This window comes from Lutjanus erythropterus, chromosome 2 (assembly GCF_056507025.1).
Source record: "Lutjanus erythropterus isolate fLutEry1 chromosome 2, fLutEry1.hap2, whole genome shotgun sequence".
NCBI classification, from domain to species: domain Eukaryota; kingdom Metazoa; phylum Chordata; class Actinopteri; order Lutjaniformes; family Lutjanidae; genus Lutjanus; species Lutjanus erythropterus.
In genome coordinates this window covers 14,805,710-14,821,121 of record NC_139318.1, presented here as the reverse complement: position 1 = coordinate 14,821,121, position 15,412 = coordinate 14,805,710, and the positions used below count along the sequence as shown (strand labels likewise).

The 15,412-nt window shown below is 42.2% G+C and overlaps 1 protein-coding gene across 2 annotated transcripts in view; it reads left to right on the top strand.

The window, feature by feature from the left end:
- Positions 1 to 15,412, top strand: part of slc25a26 (solute carrier family 25 member 26) — a 74,418-nt gene that overhangs the window by 56,397 nt on the left and 2,609 nt on the right. Inside the window, exons 8-10 of one of the 2 annotated variants that reach the window (XM_084729322.1) lie at positions 3,960 to 4,024; positions 7,439 to 7,512; positions 11,178 to 11,271. In XM_084729322.1, the coding sequence (XP_084585448.1) occupies positions 3,960 to 4,024; positions 7,439 to 7,512; positions 11,178 to 11,271 (233 nt within the window). The remainder of the gene's footprint in view (positions 1 to 3,959; positions 4,025 to 7,438; positions 7,513 to 11,177; positions 11,272 to 15,412) is intronic. The other variant, XM_084729331.1, reaches the window with a different exon arrangement.

Sequence of the window (15,412 nt, the reverse complement as noted above, 5' to 3'; positions counted from 1 at the left end):
ACTGATAAAAGAAGGGTTACGTTCCAAGCTTTGTCAAATTTTAGGATACGTGGCAATTAGGGGTGTGTATCTCACTGACTGAGACAATTTGATACATATCTCGATACCTGTTCAATGATACGATATATTTTATAAATCTTTAAGTGGCCAACGATTCGGTTCGATATGATTCAGCTCTGTCATGATACGATACAATACAAGACAGGCACCTTTCGTTTTAGCTTGTTTGAAACAATGTGTTACATTTTTTCCCCCAGTTTTGCCCATTAAATGGCATTAAAATACCTCTGTACTATGTGAAATAGGTCGTAGTAATACAGTTAAGAGTACGGTAATAACTGCCATGCCATTGCATACCACTTCTTCACCCCTTCAGAAGTTTACAGTGTGTAAGATTTGCCACTAGGGTTCTCGCTCACATCAAAACAGTAACAGAAGATGTAGTTTAATATCAATAACAACCATCATGGCTGTTTATGAAGGAGGTAGTGTTAAAGTTTTATTCTCGTTATGTTTAGTCATGTTTGTGCCATCTATCTTCATTCTTTGACATATCCAACATATCCTGTGTTTTCCTGGAAGTTATAACGATTAGTATCTGGCTATCAATGGCTTGCAGGAAATATACCATCGCCTCAAATAAATTATACATTTCTCTGCATTTGAACATTGTTGGAAATGTTTGGGATATTTTAATGCGAAAATGTTACATATAACTTTAACAAAAACTAACATATGATGTATACCATGCTTCAATTTATACTGTGATATAAATTTTGGGCCATACTGCTCGACCCTAGGTTAACATTTTGTAAAGTTAGGGGAGATTAAACTTTTAATGATAATATAATTGTAAATAAATACAGACAGACATGCAGTGTTAGATTATTTAACTCAAAGCAATCAGACAGCCTACATATTCAGTGTATTGACAAAATTGTTAAGTGGTACATACAGGGAAAAGGCTAGAGAAATATAAAACTGGGAGATTAAAGGGTCATCTTAGCCAAAAGGAGGAGAGAAGGGAAAAGGGGGGCAAGGGGCTGGGGTGGGAATATGAGGGGGTGTTGGTCCAGGGTAGGAGTCAAGTTCACGTCCCTCTGCGATCGAGCTGCTGTCCAAGAGGGATCCTCAGGTTTCAGTCACTTCCCGTTACATCGCGCTTCACACTCTCTCTTTCACTCATACATAATCTGTTTGACACTGGAAATGCTCACACAGGCGTGTTTAATCATCCCAAATATCTGCACCAGCATCCTGCGTTGACTTACGACAGACTTGACCTCGTTTGAACCGAATAGAAAAAAAAAACACTGCCCAGTGTGAGACGAGATTACATCAGCGTCTGATTTGGGTCTAACTGTCATCACATCACATGGTTCCTCCAGCCAAATTTAGATCCTCCAATTCAACACTCCATGTGTAAGATTTATTCCGATAATGCGTCCTTTTATTGCTATCCAAAATATTGCAAGACCGGCTACAGTAAGAGGGCTGTGTCTTTTTTATCCTCGCTGAAGTTTTATCCACCCAAGTAGGAAAAAAATCATTTAAATCGACTCTTATAATCAGCCAGCATTAACTAGTAAAATGTAACGGTGTGTCACACCACACTGATCCTAATGTTTTCCTCACTTACAGTCACACTGCTCCTTGGTGGCCCATATGGATATGTTTACTGAGAACAGTTGCTATGTTTGTGGCAGAGTGACATACATACACACATACACACACTCACACACACACACACACACACACGCACACACACACACACAGTGGTTCTCACTTACACACACACCACAGCTCAGTGGGGACACCTCTGGATCGCGCTGCCCAACCAGCTTCCAACTTGGAGGGATGTAGGGAAGTCGGGGTGTAACTGCTCTATAAAACTCAAAGGAAGGAGTGTGTGTGTGTGTGTGTGTGTGTGTGTGTGTGTGTGTGTGTGTGTGTGTGTGTGTTGGTGGCTTTTGTGCATCTGAATGTATCCAAATGTGTGTTTTTTTTTTTTTCATGCTTGTGTGTACAACTGGGCCTGTGTGTATGTCTGCTTGCTGGAAAAGGGAGTGTGTGTAGCTCGGTGGTGTGGGTTGGATGAGGCAGTATGAAGGGGGAGGTGGGAATAGAAGTGTGTCTGTCTGGTTTTTGAGGTCTAATAACATGGAAGGTCTCGGATGGGGAATATTATCATTTTTATGAACTTAATGGAGCGGAGGGCCAAGAGTTCCACTGTTTATTGCTGAATTAATACGTTACTGTATCTGCGGTTAAGTAATTGGACTTTTTTATGGGATTATTTTTAATATTTAAAACTCTCCTGAGAGCAGAGCGGAGGTGGGAAATGTACACACATTCTTTACTCAAGTAGAAGTATAGATACTAATGTAAGAAAAAAAGACTGGTAAATGTAAAAGTACTGATTTAACTTCTTCACTCAAATAAAAAGTGACAAAGTACAGGCTCTGAGATGTAGCCATAGTACAAAAGTGAAAAGTTGACATTTCTGCTGTTTCAAAGACTATTATACTCAAACCATTTTAACATAAAATGAATAAAAAAAAAACAATATAACTGAAAATAATGAACATTAACATAGCTCCAGTATGCAAATCAGTTTTCATTGTCAGCAAGAGAACATTAAACATTATGATCAACATGAGAACACACTTAATTAGACACGAGGTCTAATTAAGTCTTTTTTCATTTGTTAGAAATCCTCATCTCTACAAGACTGACAAAATCTGTTGTTCAGCCTATGACTGTCTCCATATCAGTACATGATTATCTATATAATGCTATCCGTCAAAGTTATCTTTAACTTAGTTTATTATGCATGTTATATTTATTATTTTTCCTTTCTTTTTCGGCAAGTGAATTACACTAAAAATATGAATGCAGGGAGGTGGAAAGAGAGAGTCTCTAACCATAACTGTAACTGATATATCAGGATAATAATAGATAATTCCCCTCAAATGCATCATAACTGAAATAACGAGCCTGTTTTGAAAATGTAGATATTTGTGTGGGAGGGAGGAAGCAGATTCAAAAAGTTGTGTAAAATGTAGGTAGAAACGGAATACAATGATTTGCAAATCTTTATCAACCTATATTCAGTTGAATACAGTACAAAGACAAGATATTTAATGTTCAACCTTTGATTAACTTTGTTTATTGTAAATATGCACTTATGTATACTACACTAAATGTTCAGGGTCATGTTTGCCACTGTGATACATCACCTTTATCTTTTAACAACATTCAGTAAGCATTTGGGAGGTGAGGACCTTAATTGTTGAGGTTTTGAAAGTGAAATTCTTTCTCATTCGTGCTTGATATATATGATTTCAGTTGCTCAACAGTCTGTGTCTCTTTTATTGAATTTCTGGCATAATAATGCACCACACATTTTCGATATGAGACAGGTCTGGACTGCCGGCAGTCAAGAAATCCCCACTTCTCATCAGCTCTCTCCTCTCACTTCTCATAAGTTCTCACCAAAATCTTTTGTTCAACCCACGCCTGTCGCAATATCAGATTTCCGCTGCATGATCACTGGGGCCAAATGAATTAACAATGTAAGCGCAATGTATCTATAGCAACTTTGAAAAAAAAAAAAATCCTATCAGTCATATTCATTGTTAGCTTTGTTTATTATGTGTTTTGTCTCTTTTTTGGCAAATGATTTACAGTCAAGATATGAGTCGAGAGAGTCCTTAACCATGCAGCTTAACTGTAACTGATTTAAAAACATGATAATCAATAATTCCCCTCAAATGCAATCAAAAAGAAAAATGAAAAAGAAAAAATGTCAGTCACCTGAAAACTCTCTATATATAATAAAAAATAATATAAAGTACAGTAACAAACTATTTGTACTTAGTTACGTCCCACCTCTGGAGCAGAGAGAGGGGCTTTTATGTTTGTACTTAACTAAATGTGTGTGTATGTGTCCTTTGTAGGTGCGGTAGCGGCATTTGTTACCACTCCTCTTGACGTGGCGAAGACCAGGATCATGCTCGCAAAGGTATACACACTCAGACGCACACACACGGCGCGCACCACCGTCTCTGGCAGCGACTTTTAAACACTGCTGTCAGGTGATGCCTCGCAGGCAGGGAGCTGAGCAGGCCCGCAGCCTGAGCAAATTTTAACAGTGTCAGCACACAGACACAGGGACAGAGCGGGCCAGGGGCAGCACCGGGACAGTAGTGAGACATACACACACACATCTATCATCTGACCTGGACTATGGACATTGTCGGGAAGACGTTTGTGTGCATGGTTAGTGTTAGAGTGAGGACTTGTTGCTGCTCCAAAGGAATTTCCATCTCAAGGCTGCTTGTCACTGAGAGGTGAACCAGAAGGCCAATGTCCCTCCTCTTAACTCCTCTGCTCTGTCCGTCCTCTCAAATAGTCCCCCTCTCCCTCTCTCTCTCTCTGTGTCTCTGTGTAGTGGTGTCTCCTCCTCTTCCTCCCTCTCTCCACCTCCTCTTTCTCTCCTGGCTCGCTCTCACTGTATGTCTGGCTTCCCTCACTATGTCCTGTGTGTGTGTGTGTGTGTGTGTGTGTGTGTGTGTGTGTGTGTGTGTGTGTGTGTGTGTGTGTGTGTGTGTGTGTGTGCAAAGGGTAGTGAGTTCAGAGTTACCCCAATCAGCCCCCCCACAATCTCACACACACACATACTGTCCTTGGAGAAGACACAGTGTTCCATTCCTCCACCCCCCCCGCCCTGTTCTAACTAATGAGATACTGGAATTAACAAAACACTCAGACAGTCTTGATCTCTTGCGAGAAGCCGTTGGCTGTAGGTGGAACAGCGCCGTACAAAAGCCTCCTGTAAACATCATTTGAAATGCAGCTGCTGTATTTACCACCAGCAAAGGACTTCTTGGCCTGCGCTGCCTCAGCGAGGTTCAGTTATAACTTTATAAGGCCAAGTTTTTGATTCACTCAACACACCACAGGTAAGCTGGAAAACAACTGGAAGGAAACTTAATAGCCGCCACTCTGAGGGCGGTTATCAGCTGATTACTCCCCAGTGCTATGTATTAAGCAGCTATTTAACAAAAAATAAAGGCCAGGATAATCCACTTATATACAATTCAGACTGTTACTGCAATCAAACTGGTGGTTTTGTCAATTTAAAATTCAGCCAGAGAGCACTTTTTTATTCAGCTGAATAATTCAATAGTATCTGGTTGCAACGGTTGGAATATTTATTTTTCTTTTGTTAAATTATTTACACTCCTACATTTTTGTTTGTTTTTTAAGAAAATTATCACATCGAACAGACATGACAAAAAGAATATTAAACACACTTTATACACCGCCTTTTTTTCTTAATTTAATAAAAGCAGTGTTCCAAATTTGGCAGCCATATTAATTTGTCATTTGTTATTGTTATTACAGGGAAAAAAAAATGGATTTTGTTATTCTGTTAGGATTAAAAACTTCCTGGTACTGAGTTCACTATCAGCTCCTTGCAATAAAGATGTTGAAACCAGCAAATGTTTGGCATTTTTGTTGAAAAGTGACCGAAAAGATCATCAAGAAAATGAAAATAGTTCTGAAAATAGTCAGCTTGGCATGTTCTGACTCTCTAAATCCACAGTTTGATTGAATTTGATTTTTAAGTTCACTGTCACAGTACAGAAAATAAAAGTCTGTTACACATCTTTGACCCCATGAGTTAAAAGTGTAGCTGCAGGTTACAGTTAAGTTATACTATAGTAGATAAGGATGGAGAAAAATAACACTAGAATACTTTACTAATTTACGATACTAATTTTCGATTTCGTATTTAAATTGTGACACCCGTACAATCAACCAATCTGTTATTTCAGCTCTAATAGAAATATACTAAAGAATAAAGTTGTAAATGTGTTTTGTGTAAGTTATTTGGCCTCAAAGAGTATTAAAGCAGCATGTTACGTCTCACAATGGACTTATGCAAGTTCAAATTTCCATGTCCACCTGTGGCGCCTCACCCTGAAAGGTAACATGTCAGTTTTTTTAAAATCGTGTCAGACTGAAGTTTAGTTTAGTTGTACAAACTCCAGATTGAGACAACAAACAGGAGAGACAGACAGACTGAGAGAGAGCAGGACTGCTGTTGATGGGTATGGATGGTTTGGATCGGATGAGCGGGAGGAAATTTGGGTGTTGGAACTTGTCACGTTAGTTTCCGTCCCACATAAGCAGAGGAGGTTGTTTCTAGAATGAAAGAGCGGTCTTGTACGGTAGGCAGCCTGATGCAGACGAAAGCCGAAGCAGGCGAATGTCCAGGGCACAGCTGGACACGTAAAGAGTCCCTCCTGGGTGGGGACTCCTGCCACACCGCTCTGCTTGCCGCACTGGCAACATGCCTGGCACACCACGCTGCTGCTGCACGCCACCTACGCTGCTACTGTACAACACCGCTCTTCTCCTCAGGCTGGCACCACACTGCCATGTTCACTACGGTCTAACACCTTGTTCAACAGTCATTACTGTCATTCAGCGGCGGTGGTCAGCATGACGCTAATTTTTTTACTACTTGCACGAATGTAAGAAACTCAAAGCAGCAAAAAGCCAACATAAGCTAGAGAGACTTATAGATTGAGCTGCATAAAGATATTTTTAATGTCAGCATAAGTTACACAAGGACTGTATGTGTGTGTGTGTTTTGGACACACTCTTCCTCCATTCCACCATTCCACAGCAGTAAAGGAAAAGAAAACTTGTCAGACGAGGAAAGGGGGAGGGGGGGGGGGGGTCATTTCTCAGCCACCTGTCTCCAACAGAAACACAGGGAATAGGGGTGTGTTTTTTTCCTCCTCACATGAATAAAATGCGGGAATCTTCCTCTCGTTCCAGCAGATCTGGGAGTCACAATTTACAGCAGACGCCGCCAAACTGTTTCCTACATGCTCAGTGAGCTGTAGCTTATATTGCTGCACGTGCACGCACACACTCCTCCTCCTCCTCGTCTTCATCTTAGCACGCCTTCCGCTGCCTCTTTCTGTCTCTCTCTCTCCTCCACACTGCCACCACCCTCCCTCATTTAACCCTGGCTGGCCCTGTCCTGCAGCTCCCATACCCCTCTGCCACTTCACAGTGATGGATTAAAAACTCTCTGGCCAGCTAAGCTGTATTGTGTAAATAAAAGTTGTAGACTTGACGGGTGTGGAGGCAGACGTGGAGAAGTCGTTGAGTGTGCTTTTGGGTGGGCAAACAGGTGGGTGGGTGTTGGAGGTGTCACCTTCACTGACACAGCTGTCCGTGAGGAGAGCCGGAGAGGGAGACGGAGGAATGAAAAGGGGGAGAGGAGGCGGAGGCCAAGGAAGCTCAGCTGAGGAAGACTAAACAGGGTGTCTGTTGGAGGAGCAGGAAGTGAAGGAGACGATCCATCAGTCATCACACCTCTATTTTTTTCCTCTCTCTCATTCTTTCTCTTTAGGCCGGCTCGACCACAGCGAGCGGCAACATCCCGATGGTGCTCTATGACGTGTGGAAGACCCGAGGCCTCACAGGGTGAGTCTTGATTGATTCTGGGCTGTCCCAGACAAAAGTTGACCACCGTTAAAGAAACGTGGTGGTCCTAGATCACACTGTGAGAAGAGTTCAAAGGTGGCTATTTTCACAGCCTGGGATAAAATTCTGACAGTGTTAGAAATTTAGGATAGCCATCTTTGCTGCTACGACCTACATCTAATAAGAAGCCAGTAGGAATGTGGTGTAGACAACGACAGATCATCAGTAGATATCACACAAACATTGTTTATCTGTGCTATTTTATCATACTTAACTAATATCAACAGCTTCTGGTCGGGCCTCAATCACTGGCTGTAACTCGGGCCCCTCTCGCTTTCTGTCAAGTGGCTCCACCAATGAGGCCTCATGTTTGACCTGCTCCCATGGATCCTCTGCACCCAAACATGAGCCACCGCTTCCATGCAGGAGGCGTAAATCACTCACAGATATTGTCAGTCTATTGTAAGCTATTATAGTTTAGTCAATCTGATTTTTTTTAATTTAGTACAGAGGATACAAAATAACACATATTATTTACTCAAGTAGAAGTACAGATACTTGTCCTTAAAAAAAAGACAGGTAAGACAATTTCAAAAAAGTTGGCACGTTGGGTGAAACATTAATAGAAATAGAATGCAATGATTTGCAAAAACTTTTCAACCTATATTCAATTGAATACAGTACAAAGAATATATATTCAGTATTCAATTTGATAAACTTGATTGTTTTTTTGTCAGTATGCACTCATTCTGAATTTGATGTCTGCAGCATGTTCTAAAAAAGTTTGGACAGGTGCATGTTATTCACAGTGTTACGTCATCTTTTCTTGTAACGACATGCAGTAAGGGTTTGGGAACTGACGACGCCAATTGTTGTAGTTGTGAAAGTGAATTTTTTTCCCCATTCTTGTTTGATATACAACTTGAGGTGCTCAGCAGTTCAAGGTTTTGTGCTTCATCATGCACCACACATTTTCGATGGAAGACAGGTCTGGAATGCTGGTAGCCGGTTTGGTACCCAAACCCTTTTACTACAAAGCCACGCTGTCCTGTTTAGCCTAGATGTCACAATATCCATGATTTCTAAAACACTGAAATGGGGATTTGTCAGACCACAGCACACTTTTCCACTTTACGTCAGTCCATCTCAGATGATCTCAAGTCAAGAGGAATTGGCAGCGCTTCTGGATGATGTTGATATATGGCTTTCTCTTTGCATAGAGTTTTGTAGATACAGGGAAAAAACTGTTTACTGAAAACAGTTTTCCAAAATGTTCTAATGTCCTAATGTCCTTTATACTGTTTTGATAATCAATTAATCATTTCAGTCATTTTATAAGCAAAAATACCAAACATTTGCAGCTTCTTAAATGTGAGGATTTGCTGCTTTTCTTTGTAATTTATGATGGTAAATGAAGAGTCTTTGGGTTTTAGACTGATGTTTATACATAAGAATCACTTTGGGCTCTGGGAAATTGCCAGTTGCTAATAAAAAAAAATCATTAGTTGCAGCCCTATTTGTGACAAGAGTCTGACTCAGGTCCAAGTCATTAGACTTAAGTCCACACCTCTGCTCTTCGCACAAACCTTTTTTTAATCTTTTATCCCAGCCCCTTTAAGAACCTCTTATTTTACATGATTTGATTTAACTTGGCCTGATCCCTCACATAATCAAGTTTGATGATAGAGTCACTACTATCAGGGGGGAGGGGATCGGATTTACAGCCACCGCTGAAAAATTATATGTATAAAAGCTTTTCCTGTCAACTTGCAGGACCGTCCTATTGATTAAGGCGTTACGGGGGCCAAGTGGAAGGGTTTATTTGAGTGTTTTGATGTGTTTATAACACGCACCGGACAAAAGGCCAGGTCTAATGGGGCCACAGAGGGCTGCCAGCACTAAAACAAACCCTCAGCAGCAGTGAATAATAGGACTGCTTGTGTACAAGCCGCCATCATTTAGTTAGGATGCACCTCAGCCTAATGCTTCAAGCAGATTTGGTTTGGGAGTGGGCCAAGCACCAGTGGGACATCTCTCTATCTCACAAACACACACCACTGTGTTGTTGTTTGTTTGTGTAGGCCACAGCGCTGGAATCTAATCAGAGAGAAATTACATTTCAGCTTTGTGTTTTAATGTGAGCCAAGGGTGATTCCCGACGAGCTGCTTTCAAACATCCAGCCCTCAATTTTAATAAAGATCAGGTTTGAGATAAGTGCACCGTCTCAATGAGGTGATAGTTGGCGGGCCCCCATGGAAAAGCCTGAGTCCCACTCTCCCAGCTGCAACAGTAAGCAAGTGGTAATGTACAGGGGAGCTCTTTGATGCCAGCTTCCCACCTCTGCACCACATGGCAACCTTTGATGTCTCTCTCTCCGTCTCTATCTTCTCCAACCGTCCTCTGAGGGCCAGCTGTAAAACTCAGCCCAGACAACACGCACCGTAAGCTCTCCAGCACGATGAACTCCTGAATAATCCTTTTCTCCCCTGATATTGATGTAACCCGAGAAGAAGGCAAATGAGACGAAAGAAAGACGAGCGAATGAAGTGCGAAGACAAAGGAGAGTGTGTAGAAAGTAAAAGAAGTGGCGAGGGCGGTGGGGGGGCTGTTGCTCCGCAGGGCCAAAGGCCTGGTGGTTGCGCTGGTGCATGCCTGATACAAATTGCTGGGGCTTTAAAGCTGTAATTATGGTAATAGGCCCAATTGCAGTGTAGTGAAGCTCTAAAGTGCTTCCATGTGTGTGCCATGCCCCAGAGACCCCGGGTTAGCAGAGTGCGGTGCAGCTCACACTGGCCTCCCCCTGTAACCTGCAAACTGCACCAGGAAACATGTCAAAACAAAGACTAATAAGCTGCATGTCCTCCAGGCTGTGTCTGCTTCAAGCCTTATGTAAACCAAAATGGAAGAAAAGTAAATACATGTTTGTACCGCATACACACAACAAAGCACTCTGACTCTGACTCTGGAGTTTGTGGTAAACCTTAATTGTGCTTTTATGGCAGCAGGAGTCTTTGTTATTCACTGTAAGGAATGAGCAGTTTGGACACTTTTCACCTACCCACTTCAAATGACGTGAAATCAAAATCATTATACTTTATACGTGTTTTTTTTTTCTTCAGTTATAATTTTTTTTATTTACAAACACAACCATGCAAACATAAATCCCCTGCCAGCCAAGACATCTCTGGACAATTTGAATATGCTGAGAAAACTGATGGAATTTGACATTCAGTTTTAGTTGCTGTAGGTTTAAGTAAAGGGGTAAGTAGCGCATTTGATTTGGACTATTTTCTGCCATGGATTTGGTGAGCTAATAACTACTGTGAGGTAATGGCAGCAGGATGTGGTAATGAGTCAAAACAAACTACAGTGCCCATGTTAACTGTAATAAAGGGACATGGCAGCCAGTGCAACTGTGGGGTCACATAAAGCCTTGGTCACACTACATGACTGTTCACGCTACACAACTTTGTCCTGTAATCAGGAATTTTGAAGTCGTAGTTTACAACACGACATGACTAATCAGCGACAGGGGTCACACATTATAAGATGTTGCACCACAAGGGACCAGGAGTTTGAACTGCTTTATAGAAACTGCTACTACTTTATAAGTACTTTTGCTAATTTTTTCTACACTTGGGCTTTTCTAGCTACTGCCCCGCAGCTTTTCGGCCTCTCCCTCTCGACTCCTCCCCTCCCCCAGCCCCTGTCTGTTCTTATTGGCTCGTGGTTCCCCGACCCCTCGTCGACATGACCAGGTATTAAACTTTGATATTTTTCGAGTGTCTGCAAAGCGTCTGTGAGCTCTCGGTGAGCTCTTGAATTGCATTTTTGAACAGCTCACACACAGCGATCGTGTGCTGATTTGCAAGCATTGAGCAAATGTCTATTTGCATCTGATCTAGGGGCTTTTGTCTGTGATTACAGCCCTGTGTTGGGGCTGTTGGGCCTCTGTAGCAGCCTGGGTTTGATTCCAACCTTCTGCCTTTTTCTGTGTGTCACCCCCTCTCTCTCTCTCTACCCTCTTTCCTGTCTGCTCTTCATCAATCCTATACAATGAAAAATATATTTTTTAAAAGTATAAGGATCAACTCATGGGTGGATTTGGTCTGTTCATGGTATTTGTTGATAATGGGGGGGAAATACAGAAAATTCCTCGACTTATCCTTTAAACGAATGGTATGCAAATGCAGAGGGAACTGATATGTCTTCCACAACTTTGACAGTTATGAGAAAGTCACATAACTAATAAAGGCTCTTTACTATAACCTCAGTATTGTTCCTGCTCCTGCACAAGTGCCAGAAGTTTTCTCCCACATACATTACAAGATGTCGACCCCTCTCTTCTTCAAGAGCAACCAACACTTCTCTAAGCTGCAGCCAAGACTTCTTCTCTGAGTTTTCCACAGTGTTCTTCTGTCGTGCCTTGAAACTATATTTAGTCCGATTCCTCAGGAGAGGTGATTGGCCGACAATAGAGATATGACAGCTCTCAGTGGCTGGCCAGGCTGTGATGTCAGAGTGAGTCAGGGCACCCAGGGGAGCAGAAGGGGAACATTTGAGCTCTGGCTCTGCTCTGACGTCTCGGAGTCCACAGGTGGGCCCGATCCCAGACAGGAAATGTAACGGGAGTCCAGAGCTGAGACAAAACAAGAGCGTTGAGTTTAAAATTAGTGAATTCCTGCACACTGCTGGCAGTAAGGCATCACATGAGGAGATACAGTCCAATATGTCAGGACTTGTTGTGTCTACTGTCCAGTTGTTTAGCTGTCCAGCTGTTTTTCTCTCTTTGCTTTTCTCTCTTTCTGTCTTTGGATTTTGATTAGTTTTGGATCAAATGTAATATTGTTGTGTAAGTAATGCTGAGTACTTGCCTGGAGCGGGGCTATGGTTTGTGTTTCGGCAGATGGTGGTAGAAAGCTGTGTTGGGATGGAAGCAGCACGCTGAAGGGCAGGACAACGACCTCTGACTAATGTCTCCACGTTTATTTGGAGCTTTTACACCAGCCCGTGTTTACACAAACACACTTGGATTCTCTCACACATAAACTCTTTTTGTGTCTCACACACTCACCCAGTCCAAACACGCAGAGCTAACCCTTCGCTGGCCGTCTTAAAAACACCCGATCTGGGCCGGGGCATTCTGAAACGTGGAGTTGTGGGAATGGTTGGGATGGCTGCGAGATCCCTGACATGCTTGGCACTTTGTACATTTTTTGTAGATGACAAAAGTGACGCACAGGCAGAGAGTCTGTTTGTGACCTGAATCTTAAATTTCCAGTGAAAGAGCTACATCTGAGTGTCCAGAAGTAGAAGCTCAATGTAGGGCACTAAAAGGAAATAAACTACAGCTAATGGGCTGATTAGTGAAGTAGGAAAAAAGTGTAAGTAGGCAAATAAATAGAAGAAATCTTTCTTATTCAAATGCTACATACTTGTTTTTTTGTGGGATTTTCAACCATATCTCAGCAGATGGAGTTTGCTCAGTGTCATCAAGGTAGTCCAGATGTAAAAATCACTTTTAAGACTTCTTGTTTGTGTGGGCTTAGAAGTTTAGGGGCAAAGTTCCTGACCTTGAAAGCAGCTTTATAAATCAAACAAACCAAACAAACATTTTTCTATGAATGATCTGTAATACAGTAGCTGTGTTCATTAATTTTAAAGGGGAACTCCAGTGATTTTAGTACTAAACTTCTGCAAAGGTGGAGACTTGTGAATGACAGATTAAAGAAAGAATGGTAAAGCTTGCAGCATTAGAGGACAAGATATCCTAACTTTTAGTCTCTACGATGGGTCAAACTCCAAAATCCCAGGATCCTACATTTCCCAAAGTACAGCTCAGTGGCATTAGACACTCCCAGCCTGGTAAATGCCCATGTTTTTTAAACTTTATATGCTAACATAAGGCAGGGTTACTGGGATAAACGTGTAGTCCCAGCACAAGGCCAAGATGCCCTCGTGATTTTGTAAAAACACCCAGAAGTAGCTGTAAATCTTGTTGTCAGGCCTCTATCAGTTTATTGTGGTCAATTCACAGTCAAAACTCTAAAGCATGATACCAACCCACCCACGTCTTGACAGCTCTTTCCTTTTTTTTTGCCAAATGTTGGAACTGTACAAGCACTTTTCGTGGAAGACATTTTGACATGTCAAAGTAGGAAAAGAACAGGTATAAATAATGAAAATAGTGAATTCCATATAGCTGCTTCAGTTTCAGGGTCCCGTACGTCAATGACTACGTTTACATGCACAAAATGTTCTGTTTTTGGCCTGTATTCTGAAAGAGAATATATTTCTACTAAGCTGTTTACATGGCTAATGAAAATGAATGTTCCACAAATATTCATGTTTACATGCAGCTGTGCAAAATTGGAACAGCTGGATCAGCTTGAGCCATTTTGCTTCTTTGCGTTAAAATAGGGTTTTAGTTTTTGCTCTTTCATTCGTTCAGTCACCTTCTTGAGCAGGTCAGCTTGCCATATTTGGGCATATCCATAGATGTATAATTATACTAATGTTTTTAATAACACCTAAATCTTTTCTGCTGTGACAAGTCAAATTGTCTGCTGTGAAAGCGATCTATCTAAGAAGCCTCTCCCCAGTGTCTGCTGTAACACAGCTGATAGAAACCAAACTGAATTTTAGGATATTTCAAAAGTTTGTCTAAAAATTGAAATGGACAGAAACAGAAGTACTGACACACACACACCCACGCAGACGATGAATGCAGACAGACATTCTGTGTGCGTAGACAGTTTTACACACTTTCCTCTCACATACACACACACAGAGTACTCTTCATCCGTTACAGCTGGCTCAGATGGGGCCAGACCATGTGAGCGTGGGGGCGTATTGGCAGACGCAAGGTGTTGGTAGGCAAATACACGGCAGGAGAGAGAGAGAGAATGATGAGAGGGAGGAATGGGGAAAATAAAAGGAGAGACAGACATGAAAAGGCAGATGAAGGGATGGGACGAAGCAAGCACGTGGCTGAGAAGTGGATGACGCAGCAAGAAAAAGAGACTTCGGAGAAATCCCCGAACAACTGAGCCAGCTGAGGGGGCCGTGGCTGGACCGAAAGACAGAGAGAAATGGATGGATGGACAGCAGAGGGACATGTGTGGATGTCATCCGGCCATCAGTCACGCTCACAGAGAGAGAAAGAAAGGAGGGGGTTGGAGCTCCAGGGAGGCTCTAGGGTGGGGGCTTGAAGCCTAATCCCAAAAACAGCTGTGTGTAGTGGGGAGGGTGAGAGAGAGAGAGAGGTGGGGAGGTGGTTCTTGGGAGACGGGTGCTCTCTCATGTCTCATCACATCCTCTGACCCCCGCAACGCCAGCAGCTCCTCGTCGGGCCTCAGTCAGTCGCTGTAACCCGGGCCCCTTTTCTCTCTCTCTCTGTAAAGTGGCTCCACCAATAAGGTCTCATGTTTGACCCGCTCCCATGGACCCTCTGCACCCGAACACGAGGCCCCGCTTCCACGAAGGAGGCGTAAATCACTCACAGATACTGTCGATCAGCAGACAGATACATGATACAGTCTGAGCTGAGCTGCTCTGTTTCTACATGGAGCTCATTAAAGCTGCAGCAGGAAAATTGTAGAGAAATTATCATAAATTTCCATGTAATAAAAATAATAAATCCATGTGCAGGTTATTCCACTCCCAATAATATTTTCTTTCATGTCACCTTTCATGCAATTGATATTTATACTGCATGATTATGTGCACTGTCTTATGTTATACTCAGGCTGTTTGGGGCCTTTGAAGTTTCAGTGAGTATTACCCATGGATATTCGAAGCTACAACACAACAATGCAAGCTATTATAGTTTAGTCAAACTTATTTACTTATATACTTTAGTACAGAAGATCCAGAAGAACACGTTACTTTCTCAAGTAG